Source organism: Peromyscus maniculatus, chromosome 7 (assembly GCF_049852395.1).
Source record: "Peromyscus maniculatus bairdii isolate BWxNUB_F1_BW_parent chromosome 7, HU_Pman_BW_mat_3.1, whole genome shotgun sequence".
Classification (NCBI taxonomy): Eukaryota; Metazoa; Chordata; class Mammalia; order Rodentia; family Cricetidae; genus Peromyscus; species Peromyscus maniculatus.
Window position 1 is genome coordinate 41,567,365 of NC_134858.1, and position 16,311 is coordinate 41,583,675.

Below are 16,311 nucleotides of genomic sequence, written 5' to 3' on the forward strand. Positions count from 1 at the left end.
CCAACTCATAGAAATCCACCCATCTCTGCCTCCTAAGTGCCGGGATTAAAGGTGTGTGCCACCACCACCTGGCCTAAGGCCGAGTCTTAAACAGGCCAGAGCCGAGTCCCCAGGGGTCCCCAGGTTTCTGTTCTAACACGTGGCAGTATTAGGCTCTCTAAACCCTTGAAACCCCAAAAGGCGCATGCCTCAGTTCCAAAATGAATATAATAGAATCTGTCACAAGGGTTGTCCCAGTGAGAACCAGATTCTCTTCTAGGGCAAAAAGAGGCAGGAAAAGGCTCTGGCCCAGACCCTAGAGGAGCAGAGGTCAGGGTTAGGTGGGGTCTGAGGGCTGGCAAGAGACAGGGCAGCTTGCATAAGGCTAGCTGGCTCAGCCTCCAACCACTCCTTTTTATCAATTCCAATCTAGTGCTGCACTTGCCCACCGACCCCCTCCAGCCTGTACTGTCCGCCTCCCTCCGGGCTACACTAGCTGTCAGGGCCAGAGAGGAAGGCAACAAGCGGGGTCCAATCCACAGGGGCTCCTTGCTCCCTCCTCTCTCTGGCCTGGAGCTCGTTAGAGGAACGGAAGGGGGAGTCAGGGGTCAGGGGCCGTAGGACATAGGAGCTGTTAATGTGAGCAGTTCTGGTTAAAGGCGTGTGGGCTAGGGGTACCTCAGTCACCATAGTGAAGTGGAAAAGCCTCTTCTGGGAGGGGGAGAGGAAGAAAGGAAGAGAACACTGGTAAAAAGAGTGAGGAGGAAGCGGAGCCTGGGCAGAGGACAGGCCCAAGGCCGTTGGGCCCAGAACATGCCGCGACACCCCTTCCCGGTGGCTGTCCCCGCAGCCACACCCTGGTCCCCGCTGCCTCACCTTGGCTGCGCTGCGCAGGTGGTCATAGTACACTTCCTCGATGGCCTGGAAGTAGATGACCCCCTTCAGCTTTGTTTCGTGCTTGTCTGCAAAGGAATGGGGGTGGACTGAGCGGAACGGGGCGCTCTGAGGGTGAACTGAGCGGAACGGGGCGCTCTGAGGGTGGACTGAGCGGCACGGGGCGCTCTGAGGGTGGACTGAGCGGAACAGAGCACCGAGCGCCCCGGTCTGAGCTCTCGTCCTCATCTGGGGAATGGCTTGCAGTCTTGGCTTCTACAACTCCAACCCTGAGTCCCAGAGGGAACCTCGGCACAGGTGTAACGTAAATTGGAACTCTGCTGAGGTGCGATCTACCGGAAGTCAAAGCTACAGCCCGCGGGAGCAAAACTGGCGAAGCTCTTCTGGAGAATTCGACCACGTCAATCAAAAGTAGGGCGCTTGGAATCCCAACAATTTGCTGAGGCTGAGGCAGGATGATTTTGAGTTCCAGGCCAGCTTAAAATAATAATCTCTAAAATGCTAGTCAGTGGTGGCACAGGATTTTAATCCCAACACTCGGGAGGCAGAGGCAAGTGGATCTCTGAGTTCGAGGCCAGCCTGGTCTACAGAGTGAGTTCCAGGACAGCCGGGGTTACACAGAGAAACCCTGTTCCCAAAAAACAAAACAAAACAAAACAAAAACCCTCTAAAATAATAATTAAACAAATAATTAAACAAATCTAAATAATAAACTAGAAAAAAGACTTTGATCTTTCTAGGCCAAAGTTCCAGGCCAAGCAGAACTACATAGTGAGACCCTGTATCAACAAACAAATAACAAAAAATAATTTATTGGATGTATATAAAAATAACAGCTTTACAATAGTCACTACAGATTGTTTTGTTTTTCGAGACAGGGTTTCTCTGTGTAGCCCTGGCTGTCCTGGAACTCGCTCTGTAGACCTGGCTGGCCTCGAACTCACAAAGATCCACCTGCCTTTGTAGTGCTGGGATTGAAGGCGTGCGCCACCACTGCCTGGCAGCTTGTTATAAGCACACTAACTATCCCCCCGTGGAGATGGGTTAGCTAATTAGAGTGTTCCACCAGAGTGGTGGAAGGGTACACAGCTGCTGTTCTAGAAGATGATACAGAATTTGTGTGTGTTTGTGTTGTACGGACACATGTGTGAGGATGTGCATGCCCGTGCACACACACTCAAGAGGCCAGAGGAGGATGTCACTCTCTACCATATTCCCTTGAGACAGGGTCTCTCACTGAACCTGGAGCTGGGTTGGCAGCCAGCAAACCCCAGCCATCCTCCTGTCTCCACCTGTCAGTGCTGGGGTAACAGGTATACATGGGGTACACAGAATACTGGGATTGGCACTCAGGTCCTCTACCCACCAGGCCATCTCTCCAGCCCCCAGAAACATTTGATACAGGTGTAGGTGGGAGAATAAATCTATAAAACCCACCGAGTGTTAAGTATACAGTTGTAGATGTATTTGAAACAGAAAAACTGCTAAGAGACCTTAAGGCAAACAGGACAAGGTATTAGCTGCTACCATGTATGTATGAGAAGGGGATAAGAATGTTGTTAGTTGGAGTATGTGCACACCTAAACCCCCAGCATTTGAGAACCACAGGCAAGAGGATAAAGAGTTCAAGACCAGTTCTGACTACATAGTGAGCTTGAGGCCAACCTGGGCTACATGAGACGGCGTCTTACCTTAAAAACAAAACAAAACAAAACAAAACAAAACAAAACAAAACAAAAAAAAAACACTGATCCAATGGTACAGCCCACACTAGCTCCGGTCCTGTGGGAGATGACGGTGCCCATCACTAAACTCCGAAGTGAGAGCTATTAGGATGCTTCTCCCATGGTCCCTTCCCACACTGCCGGTTATTTCAAGCCCAATCCCCTGCCCTAGACTCCTAAAGGTCCTGCCCTAGCCTCCAGCCCTGCTACTCACCTGCCCGACAACGCGGGATGAGTCTGAAAACAAGCCTGCTGCCTCAGTGTACAATGCCTCTGACGGTTCCTCTTTGGAGAACCAGCTACCTCTGTGTCCTGGCACAGACCAGTGCCAAGGCATCCCTCCAGCTTGCCTCACAGCCTCCTCCACACTGAGTTCTGTGGCGTCGCTACACTTCTCACTTGGAAAAGCAGCCTCACTCTTCCTACACTAGGACCAGCTCTTCCCGCCCATATTCTTGGCAAACTCCTCACCAACCTTCAAAACCCACTGCAGACCACTACAACAGAAAAACATGGATCCTCGGCGCAGTCCTCGACACACTGAATCTGAACCTTTGTTTTCTACATGCGTGTCCTCCTCCAACAGCAAGAGCTACGTGCCAGGCACACCACAGGTGCTCAGTCACTGTAGAATGACCGAGGCCTAGGTACTGGCATCTGAAAAGAAATCACAAACCCTTTCTGCCGGGAAGCTACAACACGGTGAGAAGGTACAGGCCCGCAGCCTCTTCATATGCCAGTGTGGCTAGGGGTTCAGGAGTACCCTGCCCCATCTGAGGGTGTTAGAGTGTGGGAGGCGACAGCCCATTCCGAGCATCCAGCGGAGCCTGGCACGGAACACGGCATCTGTCACTACAGCGTTACGCTCAGGGCTGATGTCACAGGGCAGACAGGGATGAGTGGAAGAGGGTGGGACCCACTCCAAGGAAGGTGGAGCCTCTGAGGGGCTCACCCAGGTTAGTCTCTGTTGTGATTTCCTGTAGGAAGGAAGAGGGGGCAGGCCCAACAGGCAAGGCACACCCAGGTCCTGGCGTAGCCCCACACCGTCTCAACATTTCCTCCTCTGACATAAGAAGCCTGGCCACCCTCCCGCGGTCCCCTCCCCCCCTTCTTTCACTGGAAATAGTAACAGGCTCCTGCCCACACTTCCGTCCCGCCCACTTATCCTTGGTCTTGTGAAATCTGGCTTCTGCCTCCTTGCGTGGTGAGAAGCCTTCTCTCCACAAATCTCAGTCTCGGAGTCAAATGGCCCTTGGGCCACATCATTCTTGGCCTTCGGGCACTATCTATCATTGCTGGCGACACCTTGGGCTTACAAATGTCTGTTCCCTTGGCCGGCTTCCTTCTCTGTCCCCGCTGCCCGCCTAAATGTGATCTCCTTTTGTTTCATAGACACGAAGCGAGATCACATGTGCCAAGTGCCAGCCCAGCACCTGGCATGCACTCAGAGCCAGCTCCCTGCTTCCTGCCCTTCTGCCTCTGCCGATTCCGTCCTGCTCTTCCCCACAAGTGGCCGTCTCTCCCCTCTGCTCTGCCTCGTGGGTGCTCTGACACCTTGGACAATTAGGCTTTCTGAGTCCCATTTTCCTTACATATAAATTAGGAGTACATTCTGGCAAAAATGAGATGAGCCGATGCATCTAGAGTACTGATCGTGCAAGTGTCTGATGAACAGGACTTGCATGCGCTGAGACTAGTACTCCCAAGACGTTCAACTAGGGTCTCCCCCACAGCCTAGCCTTTCTCCTGGACTTAGCTCAACGCACCTCAGCCTTCACATGTCCGAAGTGGAGCTCTGCTTCCCAGGCTGACAAGGTCCCTCTACTGTCCTAGCCTAGGCTTCCGCCTCTCCACATCCAGGACCCAGGGTGATCAGGGAAGGCTTCTCAAGTGGGTAAAAGGTGAGAGGGGGCAAGCAGGGCACTGGCCTGGGCATTCGTGACCCCCAGCCCTCCCCTTTCCAGTTTCGTAGGTGGTGGGGCTCAGTGACTGGCAGGCAGGTGTGGCATGTGTTACCCCCCAGCTGACGCACTTAATGTCAGGGCAAAGCCCCTCAGGCCTCTCTTGTCCTCTGCTAACATGACCAGCAATGTTCCAGAGAGGCTCACTGTGAGGCAAGGACAGCCAGCCCATAATGCATGACACACTCATGTCAGGCACGGGAAGGGGCTCAGGGGACCACTGATCACCGCACCGTCTAGCCCTCGTTGACTAGAGGGCCACACAGCACCTCATGCTCCAAGTAGGAAAATCCAAGATATTCTGGGGGATCAGAGTCGATGCTAGAGACTGGGGGAGGGAGAGGAAGAGGAAGAGCAGAGCTGAATAAGGCCCCTGGCTCCTGGGTCGTCCCAAGAGTCCTGGATACTGCTTAACTGATGACCTTGAAGTTTCTGAGGGAGACCAAGGGGCAGTTCCCAGGCCAAATTGTGTACCCAGTGTCTGAGTGCTGCCCTGTTAGCTAGCAAACCCACTCACTGTGCTTTAACTCTCGGCTTGGCAGCCGCCTTCCTGACAGTATGCACCAGGGGGAGAGCATGGCCATCCTGTCAGCAGGGCCGAGAGCAGGGACTGGAGTTTTAGATGCTCCACAACGCCGCAGAGCGAAGGAACACGTGATGAACGAAAGAATGAATGTGAACCGGGAACCCTACATTTTCAGTGTGTGTGTGTGTGGGGGGGGGCGGGGACTCAAAGCCCATCAGAGCCTCTGCCTCTCTAGCTGGAAGCTTGGCCTCCTGCTGGCAGACCAGCCAAGCCCGCTGTCGGAGCCCAGGGGTCCCAGCCCTGACTGGCCCGAGGGCAGCCTGTGGGAACTCACCCACGTAATAGGAAAGGGTGCGCTTGAGCCGATCAAAGACAAACCAGCGCTTCTTCCACGATTTAATCTTGCCGCCCATCTTGATCAAGTAGCCGCGGCAGACCTGGTGGGGAGCAACACCGGAGAACTCTACAGACATGGAAGCCCCTGGGCCTCCCTCCCCAAGCAGCTCCTTCAGTACCGGTCACCGCCCCTGCATCGACAGAGGCCACCCCCAACGTCTCAGGCAGGCACACAGGATACTAGGACAGACGGAGATCACAATTCCAAGGCGCGCCCTCCACCCCCGACGACGACGACGGAAATCCCCTCTCCCAACGGCCTGAGCCACTCGGGTCTGGTACCTTGCTGCTGAGCACCACATGTAGGCAGGTGTCCACCCCGTGGCCTGACGACTCTATGTGGGTCTTCAAGTCAAAGTCCTCCTTCCGGTTGGGCAGGTAGCGGGTAAGAGGCCGTGCCTGGGGACGAAGGGCGGGGATGGCAAAGTTATTTCTCTTCTCTCATCAGTCCCTTGTTCTTAGGCCTGAACCTCCCACAACTTCCCAGCACCCGCTCTGGACCCCTGTGGTTGTTGCCCCTGGTTTCACAGGACTTGGCACCGGCGTGGAGACCTAGCCTGCCTGTGCTGACTCTACCCAGGCCCAGGCAAAATGCTGAGCAGCTCCTTGCCTCCGTTCCCCACCTGTGACAATGACAGCCACTGCTGGCCTCTCTTGTCCCTCCCGACAGAATGAACAAGAGGCCGGTACGAACATGTTTTGGGGAAACAAGCCCTGTGGGAGAGCTGTGCCCTAGGGGTGGGATGCAGTTCAGTGGAGGAACTGCTCCCTAGCACTCTCAAGGCCCCGCGTTGGTCACCTCGGCAGGGAGGGCCCAGAAGACCCCAGCCTGGGAGGGACTATGGAGACTCAGTCAGAAGGAGCAGCCCGGCTGAGTTCTACAGTTCTCCCGGGGTCAGGGACCAGGCACACAGGTAGACGTCCTTGCCCAGACCCCCTCTCCTTCCCCCTGCTCATATCCCAGGTAAAGTCTGGTTTTGAGCAATGAGAGACTTTTGCCTGAGGAGGCCAGTGTCTCTCAGAGATATAAACTAAATGCTAGTAAGGCTGTCCACAGGTGAGAGAGACTGAAGCCCAAAGGCCCCGTGAGGTGAAAGGGCTGGGACACAAGGAGTGCGCCATGCAAGACGGGCAGCTGGCAGACGGTGTGGCATAAACTCACAAAGCTGCAACAAGGCCCCCTGAGAGGCCAAGGCAGCCATTCTGGGTCTTGGCAACCAGCTCCTGTCACATCTGGAGCCATATCCAGAGTCCCACGTCTTTGTCCCTCTCTATATATGACTTTGTACTGGTTTTTCAGAGGTGCCTTTCTTCAGACCCTAGCTGATTCCAAAGACATACAGGAGGCCTGCGACAGCTTCACACCCCACCCTCCCCAACACGCATGCACGCACTCATGTACACACACACACACACACACACACACACACACACATGCACGCACGGACACACGCACACACACACATGCACGCACACACACACACACACATGCAGACACGCGCGCGTGCGCGCACATGCACACGCACGCATTTATGTACATACACACACACATGCATGCACACTCATGTATGCACTCTATGCACACACACACACACACACACACACGCACGGGCGCGCATGTGCACACACACATGTGCACTTTGACGAACCCTAGTGGGTCTGCTTTTTGTGTCCAGCGAGTCCCGGGTAGAATGCTGTCTGTGCCAAGCCCGCAGTAATCTTTTCTGGAGAGCAGGCTCCACAGCCGGCAGGGAGGCCGGCTTCCTGTCCCCCGCCCCGCCATGCCAACCACTCACCTGGGAAAACTGTTTCTCCCGCAGCTTCACCTCCTTCTCCACCAGCTGCTGCCTGCGGGCGCTCTCGCTCTGCAGCCTCCTTTCCACCTGCTCCCGCCTCCGCCGCTCCTCCTCCAGGGCCTGCCTCCGCAGTTCCATCTCCCGCTCCTGCCCGAAAAGCCAGGGCTCAGTGCCCTCAAGCCTGGACAGAGCCACAAAGGCACCGACCCTGGACAATGGCCTGGCTGAGCAAGCATGTCCTCAAAGACCACCCTCTCCTGGCTACGCATCAACACTTCAAACACTGGTTCAGTCACCGCTCTATGGCTGCGACCCTACGAAGTCCCTTACCCTCTCTAACCTCACTAGGAAGATGGGCTTCAACTTGTCTGCTTCTGGGAGAGGGGCAAAAATTCAAAGAAGTTAGACCTGCCATCAGACTCCAGCACAAAAAAAAAAAAAATAGCACTCAATGAAGTGGGTCTTGTATAACTTTCTTTCATTGAGACAGGGTCTCATGTTACTCTGGCTGGCCTAGAACTCACCAAGATCCACCCACCTCTGCCTCCCAAGTGCTGGGATTAAATAAAGGTGTACACCATCACACCTGGTTATAACTTACAAAATAAACAAATAAAAGATTGCATTTTTATTTATTTCTCTCTCTCTCTGTGTGCATGTGCCTTTGCACTCAGGTGTGACTGTGCACTCACATGTGCATGTCATGCACGTGCAGGTGTCCACAGAGGCTAGAAGAGGGTCAGATCCCTAGGACCTGGAGTCACAGGCAATTGTGACGTCAGTGTTAGGAAGCAAACTGGTCCTCTGCAGGAGCAGCAAGGCCTCTCAACGGCCGAGCGTCTCTCCAGCCCCAGGCTCGGACATCTTTATCTGGATTCCTAGGACGAGTGTTAGCTAGCCACTGCTTTTGACAGCTGGTACATACAGTCCTTTCCCAATCACTGGCTTAATGAGGCTCTCTAAAATTCTACATGTAACATTCACTGTTGAATTTCAAATTTCATGGGCAAAAAAATTATGGGGATGAAGGTCACAAGTCTTCATCAGTAGAGACCCCTGCACTATTTTTTTTTTACAGCTCAAAAGTCAGCATCATCTCCAACTTTCCTCCAAGAGAGGTTTGGACATTTGCCTGAATGTGGTGTAAAAAACACGAAGACATCCTTTTCAGGTGGTCCTCCATCCACAGGGTCAGTTCCTCCTCTTTTTTTTTTCAAGCCCCTGTGATTCCTCGGTTCCATTTACTGGTTCTCAATTAAGAGATTGAGGGGTTTTTGTTGTAGCCTGCTTGGTTAATTTGGTTTGTTTGTTTTTTGAGACAGATTTCCCAGCCAACACCTCTGCCCTGGCTTACTGCCTTTTTTTTGGGGGGGGTCCTCTACCTCAACCCCACTTTCTGCTTTTCCTAACTATCCCCAAGGAGACTGTTCCTCTCTACTTAGGTTCCCACACAGGATGGGGCACGAGGCCGAAGCTCCCCTACAGGAAACCCATGGCTGGACACAGTGACAATGGCTTGTGTTCCACAGGGGTGTGACACTGTCACCTACCCAGGCCACACCTGAGAAACGCAAACTTCCACTGTCTAGTTAGTGTGTGTGGAAGGGCTTGGGGTACAGGGCAGGCACTGGCAGGCGGGGCTCACCACCTGCGGCCTCCTGGCTCCTCCAGTCAGCCTCACCCTGGACTCCATGAGCCGGCTCTTCTCTGCATGGGCTTCCTTCAGCATCTTCTCCATCTCCTCAATCTTGCCCATGTCCAGACCGCTGGCGCTAGGGAGGGAAGGGGAAGAGAGAGCTCGTCAAACGCGTCCCAGGGCTTCTGGCGCAAGCAAGCAAGCAAGCAGCGGGCTGGAGGCGGGAGGCACCTGGACATGTTGTCAGGGGAGCAGACTGAATTGCCTCCTGTCGAGATGCTGGTCTCCATGCTGTCTGAGCTCTCCAGGCTCAGTGTGTCATAAGCGTGTTCACCCTCCTCGCCACGCTCCCTGCCAGCAGGCAGGTGGTGCAGGATGGACCGGTGCATGAGCGCGGGGAAGCCGGAGGGGCCCGCTGGGAAGGGCGCGGCGCCATGCAAGGCGTCCCATTGGCACTGGGCCTCGGCCGCCGCTCTCTGCTTCAGCTCAGCCAGGCGCCGCCGCTGCTCCTCGATCACCTGGTGCCCTGCGGCGGGAGGGACAGGGGGATTCATCGCGGGGATCCTCACTCACGGGGGAAGGGAACACGCTGGAGCATCACAGAGAGGAGGCAAGCAGGAAGAGGCTAACACAGAGCAGGCCCTGCCCCACAGCTGTCCTGTGCCCACAGCTCCGGGCCGGTGGCCCCTGCAGTTGTGTGGGCCGGTGTTTACAGTCTGACTTCAGGCCTCTTTCTGCATCCTGAGCGCGCGCGCGCGCGCACACACACACACACACACACACACACACACACACACACACACACACACACGGCACCGCAACTGCCCTGTGGTGCCCAGGCAGCATGCCAGCCAGCTGTTCCAGCTCTCAACGGAGGCCCGCAGAGATGAGCAGGGCACATGCACCCACCACGTCTACTGGGGAAGGAGGAGGGGAGCTGGTGGGAACCCCTGGACGGCGCAGGCCCCCAGCAATGCAGAAGCAAGTGCAGCCAGCGCAGGAGAGAAGGTAAGGAAGGGGACTGGAGGGCACAGCCAAGGGCAACAGGGAGGTGAGCTGGAAGGGAAGCCAGCCAGGCACCCTAGCCCAGCGAGGTCTGGACGGGGGTGGGGTGGGGAGGGGGGGTATGGGGGTGGGGAGATGCCAGCAGGCAGCAGAGCCTGGGCAGGGCAGAGCCTGGGCAGGGCGGAGCCTGGGCAGGGTACATCATGCTAACTCAGGACAGGGGGCTGCCTGGCCAAAGCGATGTCCTCAGGCACCAATGCTCTACCTGCTGGGTCGTCGGGTGGGAGGGGCTCGGCAGGAAGTAACTCAACTGGTGTGGGGCCCCCCCGGGCAGAGGGTGCAGGAGAGAGACACAGAGGGGATAAGAGGAGAGAGAGGCACAGACATGGGCTTTCAAAACAACTGAGACACACACAGACACTGTCTGAAGAGCCAGTGTCTCAGGAAACCATTTCTGGAGGTCATCATCACCCCCCACCACTGCTTCCAATGTCTACCCCACTCGGTCAACAAAAACGTCCCCTCATCGGATGGGCCCTCTAAGATGCCCTCAGACCCTTTGTCCCCTGTCCTTGGGTCTTCTGAAAGCTCCCAGGAAGATCTTCTTCATGAGACCTGAGTCTTTTCCGCTCTTGCCCAGATCCCAGTGATAGGAAACACCCTGTGAGAGGGCTGAGCATGCGTGAGGTGACGGAGGATCTGGCCGGGGAATGGAGGCAGGGGCAGGCTGGCATTACAGCTTCTTACCCTTCTGCTGTAGGGCCAGCTGGCGCTTGGTCTCAATGTCCTGCAGCGTGGCTGCCAGGTTGCGAGGAAGGCTGCTGGTGCCATTCTGGGAGAGCAGGGCACTCTGGGGGTGGGGGGAGAATGTAGGAGCGCTAGTATTGGGGCCCAGCAGACGCCACCCCCACCCTACGGTCTGCATGAATAGCCTCAGCCTCTGCCCAACATGGCTGTCTCCATCCCCAACACCACACATGTCCTCAGACCTTTGGTGATGGACTACGGCCCAGGGTAGCCACGCTGAGCTGTGACGAGGATGACGAGGAGCCTGAGGAGGAGGGGAGAGGGCCACTGCGGGTCCGGGGCAGAGGGCTGGTGGCCTCGCCATCCATCTTGGAGCGGTAAACCTGGAAGGGAAAGAAACTGCCCAGTGATCATCCAGCTTCCCACTGGCTGCCACTTCACAGCTCCTGGATCAGCTGGGATCCAAGGTCCTACCCCAGCCCAGGGCCTCTGGGACCTCCTGGCTCCAGCAGTCAACAAGGCTGAGTCTCCTAAGCCAGGCCAGTGGGCAGACGCTACTGGCAATTGTCCAGCCTCCTTCCCAGGCCCTTCCTCCCGGAGCTAATCTCCAGCCCAGTCCTGGATCCGAGGAAGGACCTATAAACTGACCCATGCAGAAGTCAGCGTCTGCCGGACAGAGCTGGGCAGGAGACTAAGCGGAGGCCATGAACAGGCTGTGTGGCCTTGAGCCACACACCTCCCCGCCCTACACCTGGGCTTTCTCATCTGCAAAGGAAAGGGCAGAGCTGGACTGAGTAACAGCCAAACTGCCCGACCGTGCTGACATGCGGCGAATCTGGTCTTTGGAGTCAGGAGCGCCGGGTCTCCATACTGCTTCCTAGCTGAGTGGCTTGGGTAAGATCACTTTGTTTCCCCCTATGCCTCAGCCTTTGATCTATACAATGAGTGCTAACACTATCTACCTCAAAGGCCTGTGTGTGTGTGTGTGGGGGGGGGGGGATTCAATGCATCAAAAGTTGTCAAAGTCTCCAGCCAGCTGGGCATCCGATAGAGGGACCACATGTGTTACATGAATCAGAGCCTCCCGAAGGGACCACAAGGTGTTAGCTGAAGTCACAGCCTCAAGTACAGCTCCTTCACTGAAGAGTGAGTTTTGGAGGTGGAATTACGGGCTCGACGGCACGTCAGCGGAGCAAAATTGGGTGGAAGACTACCCAAGCGCCCTTGCCTCCCACGGTCAGCACAGTGCTGGAAGACTCAGACAGGACAGTGGTCACACAGGTAACTTTCTACGGCTGTCACTTCCGCGAACCTCTATTGCTCTTTTCTGCCTCCACGCGTCACCCCTGAGGAGACCAGGAGAACGAAACACCAGCCGTTCCCGTGGGTCACACTAGTCCCACCTGCAGCAGGCCCAGGGGCATGTCAACCCCCCCCCACCTCCACCCCCCCCCCCCCCCGTTCCAAGTGAACAACTCTGGAGAAAACTCCCTTCCAATGGTCAGTCAATCCCGATACCCTTGGACTCAGGGGCTGGACGGCCCAGCCCCCCAGCTTCCCAAAGTATCAGGATGGCAAGATGGCTGCCCAGGAAAAGACCCTTGCTGCCCTCTCCGGGCTTACGGGCCCCTCCTTGCCCTGCTGGGTAACCCCATGACCCAAGGTACGCATTGTGCCCGAAGGACCGGCAGCAGGTGCTCAGAGCGGCCAGGAACAGGACCTGGGGAAGACAGGCGGTGACGGTTACCTGCAGCTGACGGGAAGCTTTGACAGGCAGAGGCGGGGGAGAGGAGCGAGGGGAGGCTGCGGCGGCGGCGGCAGTGGCCAGGCCAGTCCCCAGCCCGGCCATCAGCTCCTGGTACCACCGCTCTAAGTCTACAGCGGGGAGCAGCAGCTTCTCCATCTGGAGGGGCGGGGGGAAGGCGAGGATGGAGAGGAAGGGCCAAGACAGGAGGGGAGCGACGGGAAGAAGAAAAGGGAGGAGGAAAGGTAGAGAGGGAGGCCATGCCAGGGGAATGGGAAGGAAGGTGTGAGGGAGGGAGGAAGGACGGGGGGAGAGCAGAAGGAGAAGGAAGAGAAAAACAGTGAGACAACAGCCGCGCTAACTGTGCTAAGAGCAAAGAGAAACAGTCAGGGCCCAAGTTCCAGAGCACGGACCGGAGCGATGCCAGCAGCCGGGCAGCCGGCACCTGCAGGCGTCGGGCACGGCCCTAGGCCCTCTGCTGGCGTCAAACGCAGAAGCCAGTGAGCAGGGGTAACACACACAGTCACACCAGCCGTGGAACGGGGGCGGCAAGGACACACAGACCACCAACCTTAGATGAAGGCGTGACGGAAGCGAAGGAAGAGAAGGGCAGCGTGGGAGGAAGACGGGTGATGGGAACCAGGTCCTGGGAGGCAGAAGCCCAGGAAGACAGGCCTGGCGAAGGGGTTGGGGGCATGGGTGAGGTGCCCCACATCGCTTTTAGCTGCTCAAGCGTCACGTACTTGAGAGGCGGCCAGCCACAGGAGGGAATACAAAAGGTTAATGGGAGTAGAACCCAAGACAGCGGCCCTGACCACTGGGGAAGGGGGACGGCGGAAATATAGAAAGAGACCGACCCTGGGAGAGCGCCAGCATCCTCTCAGCAAAGTCTCTCCTTGGAGACCAGGAGACAGGGTGTGTCCCTCCCAGGCCACTAAGGTGCTGAGGAGAGCTCCCAAGGTCCCCATGGAAGAAAGTGAACCGCGCTCCACCCTCGATGCCAAAGCTCAAGACCCTGCCTGCCCCTGACCCCCACCCAGGCTGAGAGGTCACGGAGGCCCTTGGGCACAGGTGGGCACACTCTGTGGCTGGTACCTCGCTGCCAGGCAGGGACGGGGGGAGCCTGCTGGGGCAGGTAGCAGAAGCAGAGGGGTCCAAGCGAGGGCACAGCTGGAGAACCTCAGCCAGGCTCACATACTCCTAGGGCGCCCAGGGTGGGGGAGAAAGATGATGTTAACAGGTTCAGCCAAGCATTCATCACCCCACACGTCATGCCAGGCTCGAGTCATCACTTCACGTCGGTGCAGAATCCACAGGGGGACAGGGCCCTCGGTATCTGACTGTGGGGAAAGTGGGCATGAAAGGGCAGGCAGAACCTACCGTGAAAGGCTCCGCTCGACCTCTACTTTGGAGACGAGCATTGCAATTTAGCTGCTGCCCCAAGGAAAACCAACACATCCATCTATGGATTGGCCCTGGGCTGAGAGCAGGTGAGGATGCCCAGAGAAGGCCTTCCAAAAGCCCAACGAAAAGCAGGGCCTAGCTCCGACCGCCCCGTCCGCCTCTATCACACTGGGCATCCCCAGTTGGGCACACGCATGCAGCACTAATCATGGCACTGCCCAGGAAGAGGATCGGTCCCCAAGGGTCGATCATCAGAACAGGGGAGTGGAGATACCACTAGGGCTTGAGCAAGACAAGCTCTGAGAAACAGGCCTGACATTAGCCGACAGCAACTTCTGACCCAGCAGGAAAACGGGCTGGGTAAGTACTTGGGAAGGTGTCAGCCCGCTTCACTGGAGGCTGGTGGACCGGGACTATGATACTCCGTCACCTGTCCTCAAGCCCTGAGATTATCTGGGTGCTGGCCACCCACAGGAAGCTTCACCTAAGCACAGGATCCTTAGGCTGCCTATCCAGGGGGTCCCATCTAGCCCCAGAGTCAGACTATCTTCTGGGGTCAAAGAAGAGGAAGATGAGCCAGAGAATTCAGTGTGTTGTGAACAACCGGGAACGACATGCAGACTGCATGCGACTTAAAACGCAAATTAGCGCTATTGTCTCTCGCATGGGCCAGACACTCCGTGCACGGAACGAAGGTACGCTCTCACAGACTCTCAGACTGCCAGCCAAAGGATATGCCACATGCCCTTCAGCCCTCCCTGGGAAGATCGGGAGGCAGGCGTTTGGGGGGCAGGCAGACAGGCAGAGGGCAAAGCAGAGCAGGCAGTCAGCTGCGGTTACCTCGTGTGCTTTGGGACAGAGCTGAGTGGAAGCAGGAGGGGTTAAGGGAACAGAGGAGGCCCCAGCCTGAGAAGACCTTGGGGACGGGCCCAGAGCCTTGTTCTCCAGCCCCATCTCTGAGGACTCGGAGATGAGAAGCTGAGCCTACAAGAGGATATACATGGTGAGAGAAGCCTCACCCGAACCCTCAGCTCAACCCCCTGCCCCAGACCTAAGCTGTTTGGGCAACAAGACAGAGAAGAAGAGGGAAGAAATATCAGGAAACCAGTCACGTCCTGACTGGACTTCGCACACCAGATGTGAAGATTTAGGAAAGAACCATTCAACTCAAGGCCCACTTCCAGGCCGAAAGCCTAGATTCAGACAGAAGCCCAAGAGGCCCAGGGTAAGGACCCCTGCGTCCCTGTATTCCTCTTCAAGGGAGGTCCACCCAGTCCTGAACCTTTCTAAATTCTCAGCTCTCCACCATCACCACCACGCCTCCTAGGGCCCCAGGGCCTCTCGTAAATACTCAGCCACCCAAAAGTGTGAGGTGCTCAAGGCAACTAGAGGCCTGTGGCTGTGGAGAGCCAAAGGTCAGCCCTCAACCACCCAGGAGGAAGGCGGCACACCTTGCTCCAGAGCCTCTCAGATCCCCCAGCCTAAAGCTGGGGCTAACCCAGCCAGGTTACCTCTTTGAGGGTCGAGGTGGTCTTTGGAAAAGGCCTGCCGCCCGTGAGCGAATGATATCTCCTCTCGAGCGCCGTCAATTTCTCTTTCTCCTGGAGGCCAGAACGGCAGGGTCAGAGCCACAGGAGCAAGAGAGGGGATCCCCCCCCCCCCGCCCCGCTCCTGTGCTGGCAATCCCACCCCAGCTTTCTCTCCCTCGACCACCCCGTGTCTCTCTCGGGACCCAAGGCCAGATACCTTTTGCAGAAGCTGCAGGGCGGCATTCTTGTCCCGGGCCAGACGCTCTGACTCCTGCACTGCTTGGGCCCGGATCTGGCCAGCCTGACTGTCCAGTACAGCCAGGCGCTCCTGAGGAAACGGGATGCAATCAGGCCCTGGAGGGACATAACTCAGCCCAAAGCTTGGCTGATTCTCCTGTCCAAAGACCCAGGACTCTGTGAAGGCAACATCACACTCTCCTGCTTGGCCTCCACTCACCCCGGAAGAATTCTGGCTAAAGGGGTCAGCTCCTTCTCTTGTTCCCTCCTCCCCCACCCAGTGACCCTTGTGTCCTCAGGCACATTAGCCAGAGACCAGTCCTCTCGTCTAATCCCTCATCCCACAGCCAACGGTTCCCAAAGCCTGGTGACACCGAACAGTTAGACCTCTGCCCATGCCCACCCCACCCCCTACCCAACACACACACATCATCCCTGGAATCCAGGCTCTCCACTTCCTGCTGGGCTTTGCTCTCTCTCTCTCAATCTTTAGCTCCACTCTACATTTCTCCACAACATCTTCCTAAAACAGCCTTTGAATCTTGTTTGCTCCTCTGAATTTCCTCACCATCCTAAAAAGAACACTTTTTTAAACACCGTATTACTTAAGTAATTTCGTTTGCTTGACTTTGGTTTTTTGGTCTTGCTGTATAATCCAAACCGGCCTTAAATCCACTAGATAATCCAGGCTTGCTTTAACACACTCTGTAAGTCCAGACTGGCCTTCAACAGA

General features: G+C 56.4%; 1 protein-coding gene across 35 annotated transcripts in view; it reads right to left on the minus strand.

The window, feature by feature from the left end:
- Positions 1-16,311, minus strand: part of Phldb1 (pleckstrin homology like domain family B member 1) — a 47,930-nt gene that overhangs the window by 1,661 nt on the left and 29,958 nt on the right. For 4 of the 35 annotated variants that reach the window (XM_076576112.1, XM_076576104.1, XM_076576105.1 and 1 more), the window contains 14 exons: positions 15,559-15,669; positions 15,324-15,413; positions 12,980-13,150; positions 12,412-12,567; positions 10,907-11,047; positions 10,665-10,767; positions 10,183-10,227; positions 9,144-9,438; positions 8,958-9,048; positions 7,277-7,423; positions 5,763-5,879; positions 5,419-5,521; positions 856-941; positions 658-690 (listed from right to left, as the gene is read on the minus strand). In XM_076576112.1, coding sequence (XP_076432227.1) covers positions 658-690; positions 856-941; positions 5,419-5,521; positions 5,763-5,879; positions 7,277-7,423; positions 8,958-9,048; positions 9,144-9,438; positions 10,183-10,227; positions 10,665-10,767; positions 10,907-11,047; positions 12,412-12,567; positions 12,980-13,150; positions 15,324-15,413; positions 15,559-15,669 — 1,689 coding nt within the window. Of the gene's footprint in view, positions 1-657; positions 691-855; positions 942-5,418; positions 5,522-5,762; positions 5,880-7,276; positions 7,424-8,957; positions 9,049-9,143; positions 9,439-10,182; positions 10,228-10,664; positions 10,768-10,906; positions 11,048-12,411; positions 12,568-12,979; positions 13,151-14,652; positions 14,797-15,323; positions 15,414-15,558; positions 15,670-16,311 lie in introns of all 35 variants that reach the window. The other 31 variants (XM_042280790.2, XM_076576122.1, XM_076576124.1 and 28 more) reach the window with 16 other exon arrangements.